Source organism: Bombyx mori, chromosome 19 (genome assembly GCF_030269925.1).
Source record: "Bombyx mori chromosome 19, ASM3026992v2".
In the NCBI taxonomy this organism is placed as follows: domain Eukaryota; kingdom Metazoa; phylum Arthropoda; class Insecta; order Lepidoptera; family Bombycidae; genus Bombyx; species Bombyx mori.
The window spans coordinates 9,975,783-9,993,174 of record NC_085125.1 but is presented as its reverse complement, the minus strand read 5'-3'; the positions used below and the strand labels follow the sequence as shown (position 1 = coordinate 9,993,174).

Genomic DNA, 17,392 nt, shown 5'->3' with positions numbered 1-17,392 from the left:
TTTGTATAAGAACTTCTCACTGAGTCAATTCGCAAGTATCAAATTGGGTCTTGATAGATAGCTCCGGGAAGGTGATATCAGAAGACCCTACTCGGTATTCAAAGGAGACACGTTCTACGTGAGCCCCGGTGCTCGACTTCCGGGAAAAGTGCTGAATTAACTAAATGAGAGATAGGGGAAGTAGGAGCCTTAAAATTTGGAAAATTCGATCAAATGACTGATGTTCAATGACTAGCGTGCAGTTAGAATTACGATGAGGCGCGGGAAATCTTTCAACTGTGATCGTTAAAAGTTTCAGTGAACATTTGTCTATACTTCTATAGTAATATTATAAGGAGGAAAGATTTGTTTGTTTGTATTGAATAGGCTCCGAAACTACTGAACTGATTTGAAAAATTCTTTCACTATTTGGAAGCTACACTATTCCCGAGTGACATAAGCTATAATCTTTTTTGAAAAAAATTAGGGATCTTTACTAAAACTCCAATAATGTAAGGTGTAAAAAAATTACCTAAAATATTCTTTACATCGCGTGCCCTGCGAAAACTATTGATGATAGAATAAAATAATGTACTACGACTTTGTAGAACACATTATTAATTATAAAAAGTGTCGAGACAGCATATGTCTAACTATTGTAGTTATGCCGCAATAAGTGTTATTTTATTTAAAAAAATAAAATAACGTCAAGTATCGTTGAAAATTTTGTTAAAGGCCCGAGCGGAGCAGGAGTGGGCCTCTAGTATATTATAGTGCGAATTGTCGAGATGCTAGAATGGTGTCTGATGTGACCCCTGAGCACTTGCGGGCCCTTCCCGGACCACTATTGATAGTTTTGGATTTTTGTCCGTTATGGTGAACTTTTGTTAAAGAAAAGCAATTAGAACAAAACATTTACAGTGTTTTATTGCTGTTAAGCTCATGTCTATGCCCGTTATAGAAAATTTATGTACACTACAATTTTTTTAAAAAATAGCGGATTTTTTGGCTGCGGTCTCGACCTGCGTTTTGGTGTAATTATGGTGTAACACTAGCCCTAGCAAGAGCAGTGCTTCGCAGAATCTACCGCCGGATCGGAATCGCGACCCACTGAAAAGATCCGGCGAGAAACTCACGTTCTTATGCCTCTCTTAATAGAGCTTATTTTTCAAACCAACTCAAAATATATTATATTGCAAATGATTCAATTGACGATGCAGATGCAATTTCTGATCGGGATTTGAAAAACAAAATAGTCACAGAGAACACCAGGTATCTTATCTTTTAGGACAGGACGAGTTAAATTGTGCTGACTTTTGATGAGAAAGCCGACGCAAGCATTTAGATACTCGCTAATTTAGTAAATATTTGTGTCCTGCAGTAAGAAGATTCTGACTTGTTCAATCGAAGCAAAATACGGCTTTTGTATGTTTGTATGTAGTTAGACTTACAAACAAACGTTTTATAAAAGTTGTTTTCGTCTGGCTATTAACAGACGCGTTTGCGACCACGGCTGCCTTGAACTTCGACATCTGTATTATTTTGTTAGTGTGTTATTCTAGTCAGATTGGTTGTGATGGCGCTGTCTACTAAATACTATGGCGGTCGACGAAGAACCAACAAGTTTTAATTGGTAATTAGACGAGAGCGACGGGATTTGGAGGGCTCAATTTCCACACATCAACTGTCCAATGCGTTTCAAAAAAAAAATAGGCGTTATTTCAAAGAAATAGAGACTTTTTATGCGTAATGATGGATCTGCACGATCCCGCTGAGTTTTTTCTAAGTTGCGAGGCACACCCACTGTAATCTGGTTACCGGAGTCCATACATATTATGACAACATGAATGCCACCAACCTCCTTGAGTTTTTTTTTATTGCTTAGATGGGTGGACGAGCTCACAGCCCACCTGGTGTTAAGTGGATACTGGAGCCCATAAACATCTACAACGCAAATGCCGCCACCCACCTTGAGATATAAGTTGTAACGTCTCAGTATAGTTACAATGGCTGCCCCACCCTTCAAGCCGAAACGCATTACTGCTTTACGGCAGAAATAGGCGCGGTGGTGGTGGTATCTACCCGTGCGGACTCACATGAGGTCCTATCACCAGTGAAGTTTGAGGTCGAAATCTCATTTGCATAATGCTTGTCCCGCCTATCAAATCGGAACGAATGACTGCTTCGCGGCAGAAATTGCCGCTTAGCGATATCTCCCATGCCGGCTCACAATACACCCTACTTAGCAGTAAAATGTGAGTCTTAGGTGTATTTACTCAAAGCCGATCAATATCTCAAACTGAAACGCGTAACTGCTTCACGGCAGAAACAGACAGGGTGGCGGTACCTACCCGTGTAGCGCATGCCCTACCACCAGATAAATTCATAAAAATCAAAATTTAATAAACCCCTCTATTCTGAGTGGGTATTTTTAGGCCATAATTATGCCTATTCTATCTTATCATTATTGTACACATTTTTTTACACGCGAGAACCAGTTGTGATCCATAATTCCCTCAATAGAAATTATCTTTGTTTTTACCAAGCATGTTTTGACACGTGCGAACACGTTCGAAGTTAATGTTTGAGCGGACGATTGATGGCAATAGAAAAGTAAATTAGACCTTCAAAACAAGAGAGTCTTCGAAAACTTTTTGAAACAAGAGAGAATTATAAATAGAGGGGAAAGAGGTCGACCGAAGAAGACATGGATGGAGTGTGTGAATGACGATATGAGAGAGAGAGGAGTGAGTGTTGAGATGACGGCTGATAGAAGAGAATGGAAGCGAAAAATTAGCTGTGCCGACCCCACCTACTGGGATAAGCTGGAGAAAAGGAAGAGGAGAGAATTATAAATTGAACAACTTGTAAGAATATCGTGTCCGTTCGTACGAAACGAGCAGGAAAAGCGTCACGCGATGACTTAAACACATTATAATCTTTTGATTCATTGCACTCATGACGTCATAGGAACCGTAATTTGATTTCGCGTATCTGTTGCTTCGGCGAGATCACGATAATTACACACACTTCACGTAATACGCGATTTGATGGATGACGTCAGAAGGCACGATAACTTTTGTTGCTTTGGCGACCATCTCTCCGTTATTAATATTGATATAGAGTGGAGTGCGCTAACTCTCGAGATCAGGACTATTACTAACCGGTGCGCGTTCAAGTTAAGGGTTCGGCGAATGCTGTTGGAAAAGTTAGCGGAATCGTCATGAATTTATTAAGATGAAGTTATTTGTTAAGTGAATTTATTAATACATTACTTTCAATACTGTATAAACTATTATATGTGTGTATGTATGTATGTGTATATGTGATGTGTATATATATATTTTTTGTGTATGTATTTGTAATTTAATATAAATTTCATTGCACCTACCACCAATTATTCTGCACTACCTTTGGTTGACTGGTAGAGAATGCCTTAGGCATGAAGTCCGCCAATGTAAATTTTACATGAAGTGTAATAAATAAAATATATAAATAAATATGGGTGGGATACGAATTTCGGTGCGTCCGTCTGGTGTTAAATGATTACTGAAGATTATAAATATCACAATTAGTAGATATCTCAATTGATTTCTAATAACGATTGTCCTACACTACATAAATGCCAGAAATATGTCGGAGTTTTATGATAGCTCGCAGAACGATATACAATAAAAATATTATCGAATTGTACACAAGGCTTGTTTACTATTAATTTACAAGGCTAGTTTTTTACTGGTGGTAGAGCCTCTTGTGAGTCCGCACTGGTAGGTGCCATCACCCTGCCTACTTCTGTTGTGAAGCAGTAATGCGTTTCGTTTGGAAGGGCGAGGTAGTCGTTGTAACTATACTTGAGACCTTAGAACTTTTATCTCAAGGTGGGTGGCGCATGTAGGTTGTAGATGGCTATGGGCTCCGGTAACCACTTAACACCAAGTGGACCGCGAGCTCATTCACAAATCTAAGCGATAAAAAAAATTAAGTAAAAAAAACGAATTTATTTAATTTATCGTGAAATAAATCAATGATCGTGATTCTACCCCGTAATTGCGCGCGGCGTCCCACAGCGACGACACTAGAGCGTCGAACAATCTGCTAGAGATGAGTCGGATTTATTAGAACAGACCCGAATATTAGGTATTTTACGAGACTAGGCTGCACCTAATCCCATTTTGTCAATGTGTATAATCCACCTGTTCCACTTAATCTTCGTATTCTTAAAACATAAAATCGAATGTTCAGCATACGCTCCCACCTGTTCCTGCGCTATCTCACTCACTCACATGTTGCAACGTATCTCACAATCCCTAAATGCCTAATACTAATCATTCAAATAATGATCCAACGATTACATTAATCAAATCCTAATAACGAACTCAGAACTTGAGATTAGGAATGGGCAGATTGAGATCGCTTGCTAAGTAAAGTATTGGTTCTAATTGAAATTAGAAAGATTATGTGGATTAGGTGTTTGGATTTTGGATAGGGCTTTGGATAGGACCAGTAGTATTTTACTGGTGGTAGGATTTCTTGTGAGTCCGCGCGGGTAGGTAGGTACCACCACCCTGCCTATTTCTGCCGTGAAGCAGTAATGCGTTTCGGTTCGAAGGGTGGGGCAGCCGTTGTAACTATACTTGAAACCTTAGAACTTATATCTCAAGGTGGGTGGCGCATTTACGTTGTAGATGTCTATGGGATCCACTTAACACCAGGTGGGCTGTAAGCTCGTCCACCAATCTAAGCAAAAAAAACAAGAAGGTATTTCTTAAGATTAGGAACAGGTGGACCTAGTATCTGATTTACCTAGTACGACCCATCTCTACAATCTGTTCACAAATAAATTTCAATCAAGCAAAACACGCGTAATTTCTTTAAACAATCGAATTCTGTTCGCGTTATTCCTTAGCCGCTGACCGTCTGAGTGATTAATTCGATTCGATTTAAATCTTTCGTTTTCCAAATATAAGTCGGGGCTAATATCGGAATCAAAGCGAACGTAATGTTTACAAATACTTGTTCGTAACGATCGGTAAAGCATGTTTCGTATGAAGTAGTAACGTGAATCCACTAGTGTTTGTAATTTTCAATGGCGCGCTCGTTTAGACGATATAATATATAAACAGTGATTACGGAATCGATAAATAAGTCTGTTTATCGTAACAACTGCGTGATCGGAATCGAAGATTTCGTTTAAAATTTCGCTACGGAAATTTTCATTAAGTTTTATTGTATTATAGTTATGAAATTAATTTGTATTAATTTTTAACTGATTTTAATAATTTTTTAATGTCGTTTCTTTGTTTTTTACAGTGCAACACATTGAAGACTTTTTGAAATTATAACAAAAAGTACAGTTTGTATTACAGTTAGTAGTTTAGTAGTACCTACCTATTATGGCGTACCGTTGATTTCGCAAGGCTTCAATGTAATGTTAATGTTTAGTGTCATTGATCTAAAGGATAAGAAGTCCGGTGTGTTCGGATCGAGCGAGTTTGCATTTTAATACGGGTTTATATTAGTACTAGGGTTGCCAGAATTTTTTTCAGCCTATAAGGGGAGAATGCTTAAATAGGCAAAAAATACAGGAATTTAGTTTTTTACCCGGAGCAAATAAAAAACAAAATTATATAGTGAGATTTTTTAATTTTTTTGATAATACTTCGAGGAGTAAGTTAGTTTAAACATATTTATAAAAATCATTACAATCATAATCGTACGGTTCGAATACGGGACAGAGTCAGTCCCGCCGGGAAATTTTAAACTAAGCCTAAAATACGGGACGTCCCGGGAAATACGAGACTGTCTCCAAGGTTTTTTTTTTATTTATTTTTTTATTGCCTAGATGTGTGGACGAGCTCACAGCCCACCTGGTGTTAAGTGGTTACTGGAACCCATAGACATCTACAACGTGAATGCGCCACACACCTTGAGATATAAGTTCTAAGGTCTCAGTATAGTTACAACGGCTGCCCCACCCTTCAAACCGAAACGCATTACTGCTTCACGGCAGAAATAGGTGGGGCGGTGGTACCTACCCGTGCGGACTCACAAGAGGTCCTACCACCAGTAAGAGGTAAAACGTACTTGCGCTCATTACCGTTTCAGTTCAGAAATAGGCAGGGTGGTGGTACCTAACCGTGTAGGTCTTACAAGACGTCAGTATGTTTTGCTCGATTTGACAAGTTTCTGATTTGAGGCATTCGATTTGATAAATTGAAACTTAACTAAAAAAAAAACATTACGTCAAACATTACTGGAGTAGATCATTTAATATAATCTTCAGCTTAAGCGAGCGATAACGGAAATTGCTTTTTTTCTTATTCGATCCGCCTTAATACGTCAATAAACGTTCCTCTTATAAACATTAAGGGAATTTTCACAATTCCTTCTGATTATTTTATTTGTAAGGCATGTTTCCACTTTACGCTTAATATTTATTTAAAGTAGAGTGCGCGCGATGAGCGAAATCAGACGATGATCATTGATATCTCAAGATTTCGATTAACTTGATGTGTTATTTACATTATCTTCTGTTTTGCTCATGAAATAAAAAAAATATATTGGTAAAGAAAATTAGTATATCATTAACAAAGTTTTTTTAATAGCCACTAAAATGATAATCAGTTGAGAGGAGAAAATGGTCTTAAAATGTATGTATTTCTGACTCGCAATGATTAAACTGTTACGATATGAAAAGTGAGACAATGTACAGTACAATTAAAATTCGGTGGTGGGTTGCAGAATTCACGTTGTATTGCCTATACGCTTTAATTTTTAATACTAGATTCTGTATATCTGTCTCGAAAACAAGATTTGTTACATTATCAAATTTGTTAAATTACCTACTTCACTGATATTTTTAGGGCTTTCGTCATTTGAGATACGTATAACTATTTTTAGAGTTTTTTTTTTTCCTGCCTTTACTGATAGCCTTGAGAGGCTATTTCAGCTTCGCCCTAACGTTTGTAGGTGAGCTCACGGGGCTCAAACCGGAGAGTTGCTAAAACTGACCCTAGCAAGAGCAGTGTTTCGCAATATCTACCAACGGATCGGAAACGCGACCCACTGAGAAGATCCGGCGAGAAACTCAGTGGGCTGTGTCTGTGGGTTAATTCGCTCGTCGAGCCCTTCGTCGCAAGCGACGGGTTCGACGAGGACGGTGACCGGTGCTTGTGGTGCCTAAAAGCACCGTTAATGGATCAGGAGGATCCGTAATGACGTGCTTTGGGCGACGTCGACGGTTTACAATTCGGTCTACTGGGTCTGGTATGTAGTTTCCAGCGGCCACGATGAGAGGGTTCTCATGTCGTGCCGCCTTCTCAAAATGGCGCATTAGAGTTTAACATTTTCAATTTTATTTAAATTTCCGTTGCTTTGTATTCAAATATTTTTTGCCAGTTCTGTGGTTACGGACGATGAATGTTTTATTAAGAAAAATAATAGAGAGAGAGAATACACTTTATTGCACACATAATAAATTACTAAGATACAAGAAACATAATAAATTACTAAGATTCTGATGGTTCTTTCTGTGTTCCAAGAAACATTTCAATACGCAGAAGTCAATGAAAGATGTTAAAATGTTAGCTTCATTAGACCTAGAATCCGTTGCATTTCAATAAGGGTTTATACAAATGAAAAAGGTTTGAAGTGTATAGTGTAGACAGCAATTTGGCAAACGTAGCGTCTGATTCGCTGAAGAAAAGAGCATTGACCGGCGACGTTCAGAGGTCAACAAACTAGTCTAAGTTAAGTCAAGAGTAGTAAGTAATTCACAATTTTAAATTTTATATAAAGAATGGCTATACGAGGCACGTTTTACGTAATTGATTTGTATTTTACGTGCACAAAACCCAAAGTAGATGTGATCAACAGCAAGCTTCGATATAAAGTTTTGTATTTTTTTTTTATTGCTTAGATGGGTGGACGAGCTCACAGCCACCCGGTGTTAAGTGCTTACTGGAGCCCATGGACATCTACAACGTAAATGCGCCACCCACCTTGAAGTCTCAAAGAATAGTTACAACGGCTGCCCCGCCCTTCAAACAGAAACGCATCACTGCTTCACGGCAGAAATAGGCAGGGTGGTGGTACCTACCCGTGCGGACTCACAAGAGGTCCTACCACCAGTAATTGTATGAGAAAGTTACGTACACACAGACGAACTATAGACTAATATTAGCGAAGCAATATGTAAATGTTTAGACGAACTCGTGAAGATTCGGGTCAACAATATTATTTTGCATAGTACATGGTCAACGAAAATTCGCTGAATGCTTTATTCATCGGCGTTGATATTGAATGGCCGATTATATATTGAACAATAGGCCTCGACAATGGTCTCTCTTTGGCCTCCGATTAACAATAGGCTGCCTCTCGCAGCTGTGAGGCTGCTACTACCGTTCAGATTGGAAACGAAGCCGTACTACGTATTGGCGTTTTTTTTGTGATCCATAATCTCCGTATGGTTTTCGTTGTCAAGGGAAGTTTTATTTGGAAGTGAGTGTTGTTGTTAATATACTTTATAATGCTTCACTGATAATCGAATGTAATCTCAAGATCGAGCATGCATCTTAAGACGACCTAACATCGATTTTTTTTAATTATGATAAACATTATTTTAATTCGATTCTACTATTATGAAATTGATCAAAAAGTTTACAAATCAAGATACACATTTGCTTGTAACTTTGGGATTTAAATTCCGTGTTCATCAAGCCTGGATATTTTTTTTAAATATTAGTGTGGTGTAGCCCCTTAATGTGATTGTTCGGGATAGCGAATATCTAGAAGTATAAAGATAGCAATTTTCTTTAAAGTTTATTTTAGCAGAGCACAAAAAGAACAAATTCGAATCTACTTTTGAAAGAGAAAAAAAAACACGGATTTACCTGTACTAGTATTGATACAACAATGGAAATTCTACCAATATCAATGAATCCTTTGTTTTGAAAATGACATTTTGAATAAAAACACTGGCATTTCTAAAATTTGTTTTTGTTGACGTATTGAACACTAAAGTTAATCGATAGCTAACAAATAAAAAAAGAATACTAGTTGACAAAGAGAATAGAAAATCGTAATTAATTTTAACAGAATCGTTGTCGAAGTAGTTAACTATGCTTATTCACACACCGGGCAAATGTTCGTGCGTCAAACAGGTTTGTTCACTCTTTGTCTGTGTCTTTTATCTATATATTAATACGTGAAGCAAAAACTTTGTACCTACCCCTTTTTACGAAAATTGCGCGGACGGATGAGTATGAAATTTCCCACACTTATCGATAATATAGAGAAGGAGTGCAGAATGTTAATATTTTTTTTAATTATGCATAGAAAGTACATAAATACATTAAATAAATAAAAAAAAACATTACACACAATACCATGTATTTGACGCACACACGCATGCATACTATTTGTTTATTGTCAAACTTTTCTTATTGCATATAATCTGTGGTCAAATTGAGAATAGATTAAATATTGTTTGTCCAGAATATTTGTCTAAAGTGTAGTCTTGTCGAAACCTGTGATTATAGAAGTATTTGTCTTTGACAATAAAATCATAATAGTGTACAAACTTATAATTTCAATTAATTGTAATCGAATTCCGACTACCGGGAGACCACTAGTGCCGATAAATGTATCTATTTTAACGTATGTTTATCAAACTCGAGTTCCAACAGTGGTTCCAGCAGAGCAAAAAATCCTAGGGAAAAGTTTGGGATCAGGTGACCGGTGTGTTTTGCTCCCAATCATTCTTTTATTTATTTATATATTTCCTTTTTCATGGGTCTCGATCGTTACGACGTCAGGCGGAGATATGGAGGCGAGGATAGCTGCATGAGGATATCGGAATAGAGCAGTGGATACCTCAAATAGTCAATGTGTGTCTGGCTTGACCGTATGATAGAATTTCCAATAAATAGAATATTATGTTTTCACAATATAGTCGCGGCCTGAAGCAGTCGACCAAATCGTAAAAATGCAGATTTTTTAGGACTGAATTCATTAATCATCATGTGAAGATTAAATATCGTTGATATTTAAAAAAAAAATTGTACGAGACTTGTAAACAATTCATTAGTCGAATAACTATTGATTTAAAATTTATTTTCAATTACAGGTTTAATGGGGGAAAACAAAATACTAAAATACCTTGTATTTTATGTAATTAATAATAAATTAAAAAATAAACGCCAATGTAAATTTTACATGAAGTGTAATAAATAAATAAATAAAAATAAATAATTTACGTTTCGAAGTTCATATCTTTAAAGTCTTTGTGGCCTAAAAGATAAGACGACATTCGTATCGAGTGATGGGATTGTGCCGGTATTCGGATCCCGGAGACAGGTATAAAAATTTTAATGAAATACGTACTTAAATGTTCACGAATGACTTTTACGGCGGAATAACGTAGGAATTCAGGAATAACGTAGTGTAATAAAAACGAAACCCACAAAAACTATAATTTGCGTAATTACTCAGGTGTCTTGTGAGCCCATACGGGTAGGTACCACCACCCTATCTATTTCTTCCGTGAAGCAGTAATGCTTTTCGCTGTCTAGTAAAAACTTAGATTTAAAACTCATATCGCAAGGTGGCGGTGCTTACGTTGTTGATGTCCCACTTAATACTAGGTAGGTCGTGAGCTTCTGCACCTATGTTAGCAATTAAAAACAAACCGACTATATACGGAACCATAGATAGTCGTCCCACACGCACTTACCCGTTATTTTTTGTCTATACATTCTATCTAACTGCTTACGCGTATTTAGTTCCCAGAAAGATCTCCGTATGGCTGAGAGTCGTTTAAAATGCAATAACCGATTGATTGGCTTCACCGTTAAAGGCGATGTGATTCTGTGTCGATGTGTCTACAGGAATGATTGAAGTTTTATGGTTTTACGCCACATTCTGATGCTGTAAATGGTTATCGCAAAACACGAGTGTTCGCCCGCTGTGAGTCGGTTTCGATTGAGCTTAAAGCTTTTAATTTTAAAGCGGATTATGGACTTGTATACCCATCTTTAAGTATTCTAGGCCGTCTTGTGAGCCCGCACCGGGAGGAATCACAACTCTGCCTATTTCTGATAGATCTTGTGAGTCTACACCGGGAGGAGCCACATTTTCTCCGCCTATTTCTGCCGTGAAGCAGTAATGCGTTTCAGTTAGGAGGATAGGGCAGCCCCTGTACTGTAAAAACTGAGATTTACTACTCATATCTCAAGATGGTCGGCGGAATTAACGTAGTTAATACCTATGAGCTCCACTGCTAACATAACACCACGTATGACGTAAGCTGGTCCCCCCATCTTAGCAATAAATAATTAAAAATATAGTAACTATGAAGAATTCGCTTGAACACAAAATTTATTTTTGCTAGCCTTACGTATTGCGGAATTGCTTTTATATTCATTATGTTTACCCGGGTCTTGGTGACGTCATCTTATTGGTAAGCCAATAAGTTCTCTAAATTTCGACAGTCTCAAAAGTCCGAGCACTTTTTAACACTTTTCAGATCACCTAAGAGCTTAAGATTGCGAAGATATCGTATCATATAATAGACACTTACTGTTTCGTCGATAAGATACTCACGTTTATCGAGTTCTAGTTTATTTATGTCTGTACTATCTCGTACTGAAGCGCACAGTATCTTTGGGATATAATTATCGGGGTCCGCAAGCGCCACATTACGATAATTTCGATGCCAGATAAGGGATACATAATTATTAGATGCACGGACATGTTAAAATATTAATCAAGGATTTGACCTTGATGAAAAAACGAATTGTCGTATCGATATTCGACAAGTTTATTGATCGATTAATTAAATACTGAAAAATCGTAACGAGTCATATAGAATATAATTTAATGAATAAAGAGATTGTAAAACATTGGTAGCCGCTAACACTCGCATAAATTTCTTTAAAGCAGTAGTATATAAATAAATTAAAACCGGAATAATTTTTTTACACAATGGGTACTGTTACGGGGTGGGATGATGAAGACTTTTAAACACTTTTTACAGAAACTGGGAAAAAAGTAATTTTATTATAAGAAAGTACAAGTTTGTCACGTTTTAGATGAGTGTCCACCACGAGGTTTCAAACCGATCTGCCTTTCTGTGGTAACGGAAATTCTGACGAACTTTTGATTTGCGTCATTACTTAGAAACGAAGTAAACAACTGAGGCTAGGTCAGCAGTTTACTTTATATTGACCACGTTGTAATCGGATATTATAACAGTACAAATTTCATTAGAAAAAATACTGTACTATAACTACTAATTATTAACATTGAACATAAAATAATACGAACTGCAACATTATAACGCGCTGGTGGTAGGACGTCTTGTGAGTAAGACGGGTAGGTACCACCACCCTTTCTAATTTCCACTATGAAGCAGTAATGCGTTTCGGTTTAAAGGGTGGGGCAGATGTTGCACTGTAAAAACTGAGACTTGGATCAGATCCAGATGGGCGGCGGTATTAATCGTGGTTGATGTCTATGGGCATCGGTGACCTCTTAACACCATGTGGACCGTGAGCTAGTCCAAACCTATTAGCAAAAAAAAACAAAAATTGAAGTGTCAATGGCTTACTAAAATAAACAGCAAATTATCAGTTACTCGGAAATAAAATTAACAAATATTTCACATATATATCCTTGACATCATTAAAACTATTTTTACGGCTGAATTTTAATTTCTTCTTAAATTATCTTATAAAAAATCATAACAGTCTTAATTTATGGAATAAATTTTCTTATTTTTACTAATTAAGACGATATGAAAGAGCCCCTGAAAATGACATATAAATTTCCAAAAGTATAGTCTCTCAAACTGGTGTGTCATCCGACTTTTTATTTATTTACTTACTAGCCATTAATGAGCTTAAATGTTATCAATAAAAAATCTTTGGAAATAAATAGTAACGATTATTTTTCAAATTTCAAAAAACAAAATTTTGGCAAAAGTGGTGTTTAGTTCTTCTCGAAAAACAGATATATTTTCAAGTGAAAAGAGATGAAACAAAAAGGAATTATTTAATATTTCTAGAATTTCTTTCCTGTTATTTCCTGTACAAAGCATTTTATTTCGTTTGCTACGAAAATTTTATAGATGAAAAAGGACTTGTTCAGATTATTTGCTTGATTTTACCTTTTAAGTAATATCTTAGTAAAACTGTTTACTTTTACGTCATAGTCAGTTGATAATCATATTAACTAATCTATATATATAAATGAATTGCTGTTTGTTAGTCTCGCTAAAACTCGAGAACGGTAAGACCGATTTGGCTAATTTTGGTCTTGAATTATTTGTAGAAGTCCAGACAAGGTTTAAAAGGTAGATAAATATAAAAATGCTCGGAATTAAATAAAAATAACAATTTTGTTTTTCCTTTGACGTGTCCCCCGTCGGACGGATTCCTTTTGTTTGTTTTAAGTTTATTTTATACAAAAGTTTAGGTCTTTTATTTATCGATTGAGACACTACGAAGTTTGCCGGGTCAGCTAGTAAAAAAACATTTTTTTTTATTGCCCTTGTAGGCAGACGAGCATACGGCCCACCTGATGGTGAGTGGTTACCGTCGCCCATAGACTTCAGCAATGCCAGGGGCAGAGCCAAGCCGCTGCCTACCGCTATTATGATATAAGATGTTTATCCGGGTTTTAGGTTTCATTTAGCATGTTTTGTATTTACACCTTTCTTTTTAAAATAAATATTTGTGTACTATTGATTGACAAACACACGAAATAGGTTGACAACTATTTGACAACTCCCACAGCCACAGACAGTCGCCAGCTTGAGACATAAAGCCTCAAGGCTTTATAATTGGAACTCGTGATTGCTTTAGGTCAAATATAAGCAAGAGTGGCACTTTCACAATGCGCCCTACCACCAGTTTCAATATTAAGAAAATATAGATAAAATGTAACGAATATTCATGGTGTCCTTTTTTATTTGCTTTAGTTGTGCCTCACTTTGTCATCCGCATTAAATTTATAATTCTAAATTAGTTAAACACGTCACTATTATTGATCGAATCAAGTGTGTCATTTTTTCGAGATAAAAACTTTTATCTACGGCTTATAAACTAGTTGACCCGTTGCTATGTTACCGCCTTAAATATGAACAAAATAGTAGATGCACTTTCGCGTTTAAACATCCGTAAATTTAGTATCGTGGGCTATTTGGTTTATTTAAGCGACATTTCGGTTAGTACGCGACATTTATTTTTGTAATTATAGGTCCGTTTTATATGGTACTAGCTTTTGCCCGCGACTTCGTCCGCGTGGAATAGTTACTTTGGCATAACGCTAAATTTTACCCACCTCTTCATTTACGTAGAAAATAAAAATAATTTTGCATAATAGAGAATGATAAGGAGCTTTTAAAACTTTAGGAGGATTTTTAAAACTTTTAAAGGGGAACAATTTTGTCATACATTATTTTAGCGTAACTTTAATCGTTTCCGCAGCGCACGCAGCGGAACCTCTCAAAAAGGAAAAATACCCCGATTTTGAAACTTTCTTTATTGGTGCTCCGTTTGCAATGGTCTTAGCGTGATGTTATATAGCCTATAGCCTTCCTCAATAAATAACCTATCTGACACTGAAAGAATTTTTCAAATCGGACCAGTAGTTCCTGAGATTAGCGCGTTCAAACAAACAAACTCGTCAGCTTTATAATATTAGTGTAGATTAGTATCAACAATTTGTTGTTTTAAATTGATTTTTAATTGAACTTCAATTAAGTATACCCCATTCAAATAACTGAATAACTTTTTTGTTATGATATTTTTTTCCAATTTTTTAACTTTGAATGTAAAGTTGCAAAAATGTGGCTTAAACCAAACAGCCTCCTCAATATAATTATTCCTCAATATAATTGATTGATATGTTGGCTGTATAGTGTTTCTGGGATTCAATTAGCAATAAAACCCTGCAATGTACAGATCACCTTCTTTAGTTGGGACGACTGTGTACACTGAGATACTTAAAGTCATTTACACTTGAAAGAAAAAGGTGGTTACAAAATGATGATAATGTGACATTGTTCGGCATGAATAATCCTTTGAAGGCATTGTTAGCAAAATTTTAAAAAGGTTAAAGGTTAGATTAGAAGTCTATTTTAGATTACTAAAAACGCAGTTAAGAAGCATCAATGAGCTTCCCTTTCCGAAACTTTTAATATTTTTATTGTTACTTGAGAAGTTGTTATTGAAACAAATGATACATAGCTTTAGTACTTTGAAAACTCGCCTATTTTAATTAATCTTGAATACGTTTTTTTTTATTGCTTAGATGGATGGACGAGCTCACACCCTGATGTTAAGTGGTTACTGGAGCCCATAGACATCTACAACGTAAATGCGCCACCACCTCGAGATATAAGTTCTAAGGTCTCAAGTATAGTTACAACGGCTACCCCACCCTTCGAACCGAAACGCATTACTACTTCACGGCGGAAATAGGCAAGGTGGTGGTACCTACCCGTGCGGACTCCCAAGAGGTCCTACCACCAGTGATTATGCAAATTATAATTTTGCGGGTTTGATTTTTATTACACGATATTATTCCTTCACCGTGGAAGTCAATCGTGAACATTTGTTGAGTACGTATTTCATTAGAAAAATTGGTACCCGCCTGCGGGATTCGAACACCGGTGCATCGCTACATACGAATGCACCGGACGTCTTATCCTTTAGGCCACGACGACTTCAAACTATTGCCCCTAGATTCATCTCGTTCGTGTGTATTTTTTAATTCACCTACTAAAATGTGAGCTTGCAGCAACACTGGCAACGATGTGTGGCAACTGAAGAATTAATTAATGCATGTTTCGATTAGAACACAACTTAGTTTCAATGTGGACAGGTTTTGATTACTCGTGTTTTCAATTAGCTGGCCAATGTTTTGGCGCTTTGGTTTAATTAGCGAAAGGCGGACAGATTGTTAGACATCAGTTGTGACATACACACGTTTTCTTAAGCCATAAATTGGCAACAACGAAAACATAAATTAAATATACTCTAAAACGTTCAGACAGGGCCTGACACATTTAACAATTATTAACTTAGTTTGTACCTTACTTGTGAATAACACGCCAATTATCTGTGTGAAATAGTTGAATGACTGACACTTGAATACGCATGCTTTTATATTCTCTATAACTAGATGTCTGAGCAAATCGTAAATCTAGATCTATGTACTGATTGACACTTTTCATTCTAACATACGAAGTTAATTTATTAAAACGTCGATTTTCTTTTACCTTTTGATAATAAATAGTATTTAGTAAAAGTAGTTTCATAAATAACGCGTCATTGAAATAATAAAATCAATTATCAACAAGTATGTTACATTTTTATGATCGCAGATAGTAATGCGGCCGTCCGAAATGAGCGTATTCGCTTTTAATTTTTTCTTTTGCACTTACCAACTCTACGTCATCCTCACATTCGCCGTTCTCTTCAATTATATTTGTTAATAAGGCACTAGGTCTAATCGAGACTCTGTTTCGAACCCCTGAAGATCTCCTCCAAACGTCCACATCATCTTTAGTATCGTCTCCTAAAGAAGAGAATTGCTCATAGAAGTTTATCACACCGGCTAATTCGCCTTCTAAGCTGTTTTCTGAACTTTCCGATACAGTCCTTTTTTCAACAGATTTTCTGTCATCTATCTTTTTGTAGCCATCATTATTGTCTCCGACTGCTACTGCAGTTCTGTGGTTGTTATATTCGAACTCCAAATCGAAACCTCTGCCTTCGAAAAGACTTTTAAATTTCGCCCAGCATCCGATTTGTTTATCATCTTTAACTTGATCGTTTTTTGAGTTTTTATCCATTTTATATCGAACCTATTGTATTACATTATGAAGTACTAAATTAAATTCTGACACTATCAACTTAGTTGTTGATTAAGTTATCAGTAGGTAGCTTATTTTAATGAATTATGTTGATTAACAGTGTTTCCTATTTGTCAGTTGCATCAGTTCAAATACTTCCGCGTATTGTATTAATTTCACTATCACCATTAAAATTGAATGTAAATTCACACGAAATTAAATTCACGCGACGTTTTAATTTATCTGTTATAATATCCACTTCAAGAAATAATTATGACATCATAACGAATGTATTATTCACGTAATCTGACTGACGAACACCACGTATGCTCCAACTAGAGCTCAAACAAACACTCAAGTACAAATTCTTGATTAAATTCGATAAGTTTTTTGTTATCATTTAGACTTGCACTGATTACGGCTAATTACAAGTTCCGTTAAAAGGAATATAAGGTAGTCGTTTGGGAAATATCTAAAATTTTTATGTACTAGATTGTAATTTTCTTAAGGATTTACAAAGAAATAAAATAATACTTTCTAAAAAAAACCTAATTT

At 36.2% G+C, this 17,392-nt stretch overlaps 1 protein-coding gene across 12 annotated transcripts in view; it reads right to left on the bottom strand.

Moving 5' to 3' along the window:
• Nucleotides 1-17,392, bottom strand: part of LOC101737283 (high affinity cAMP-specific and IBMX-insensitive 3',5'-cyclic phosphodiesterase 8) — a 300,600-nt gene that overhangs the window by 111,146 nt on the left and 172,062 nt on the right. For 3 of the 12 annotated variants that reach the window (XM_038017492.2, XM_038017493.2, XM_038017494.2), the window contains exon 1: nucleotides 16,427-17,187. The exons of the other annotated variants lie outside the window; for them this stretch is intronic. In XM_038017492.2, coding sequence (XP_037873420.1) covers nucleotides 16,427-16,837 — 411 coding nt within the window. In that variant the 5' untranslated portion in view covers nucleotides 16,838-17,187. Of the gene's footprint in view, nucleotides 1-16,426; nucleotides 17,188-17,392 lie in introns of those variants that run through there. 12 annotated transcript variants of the gene reach the window in all.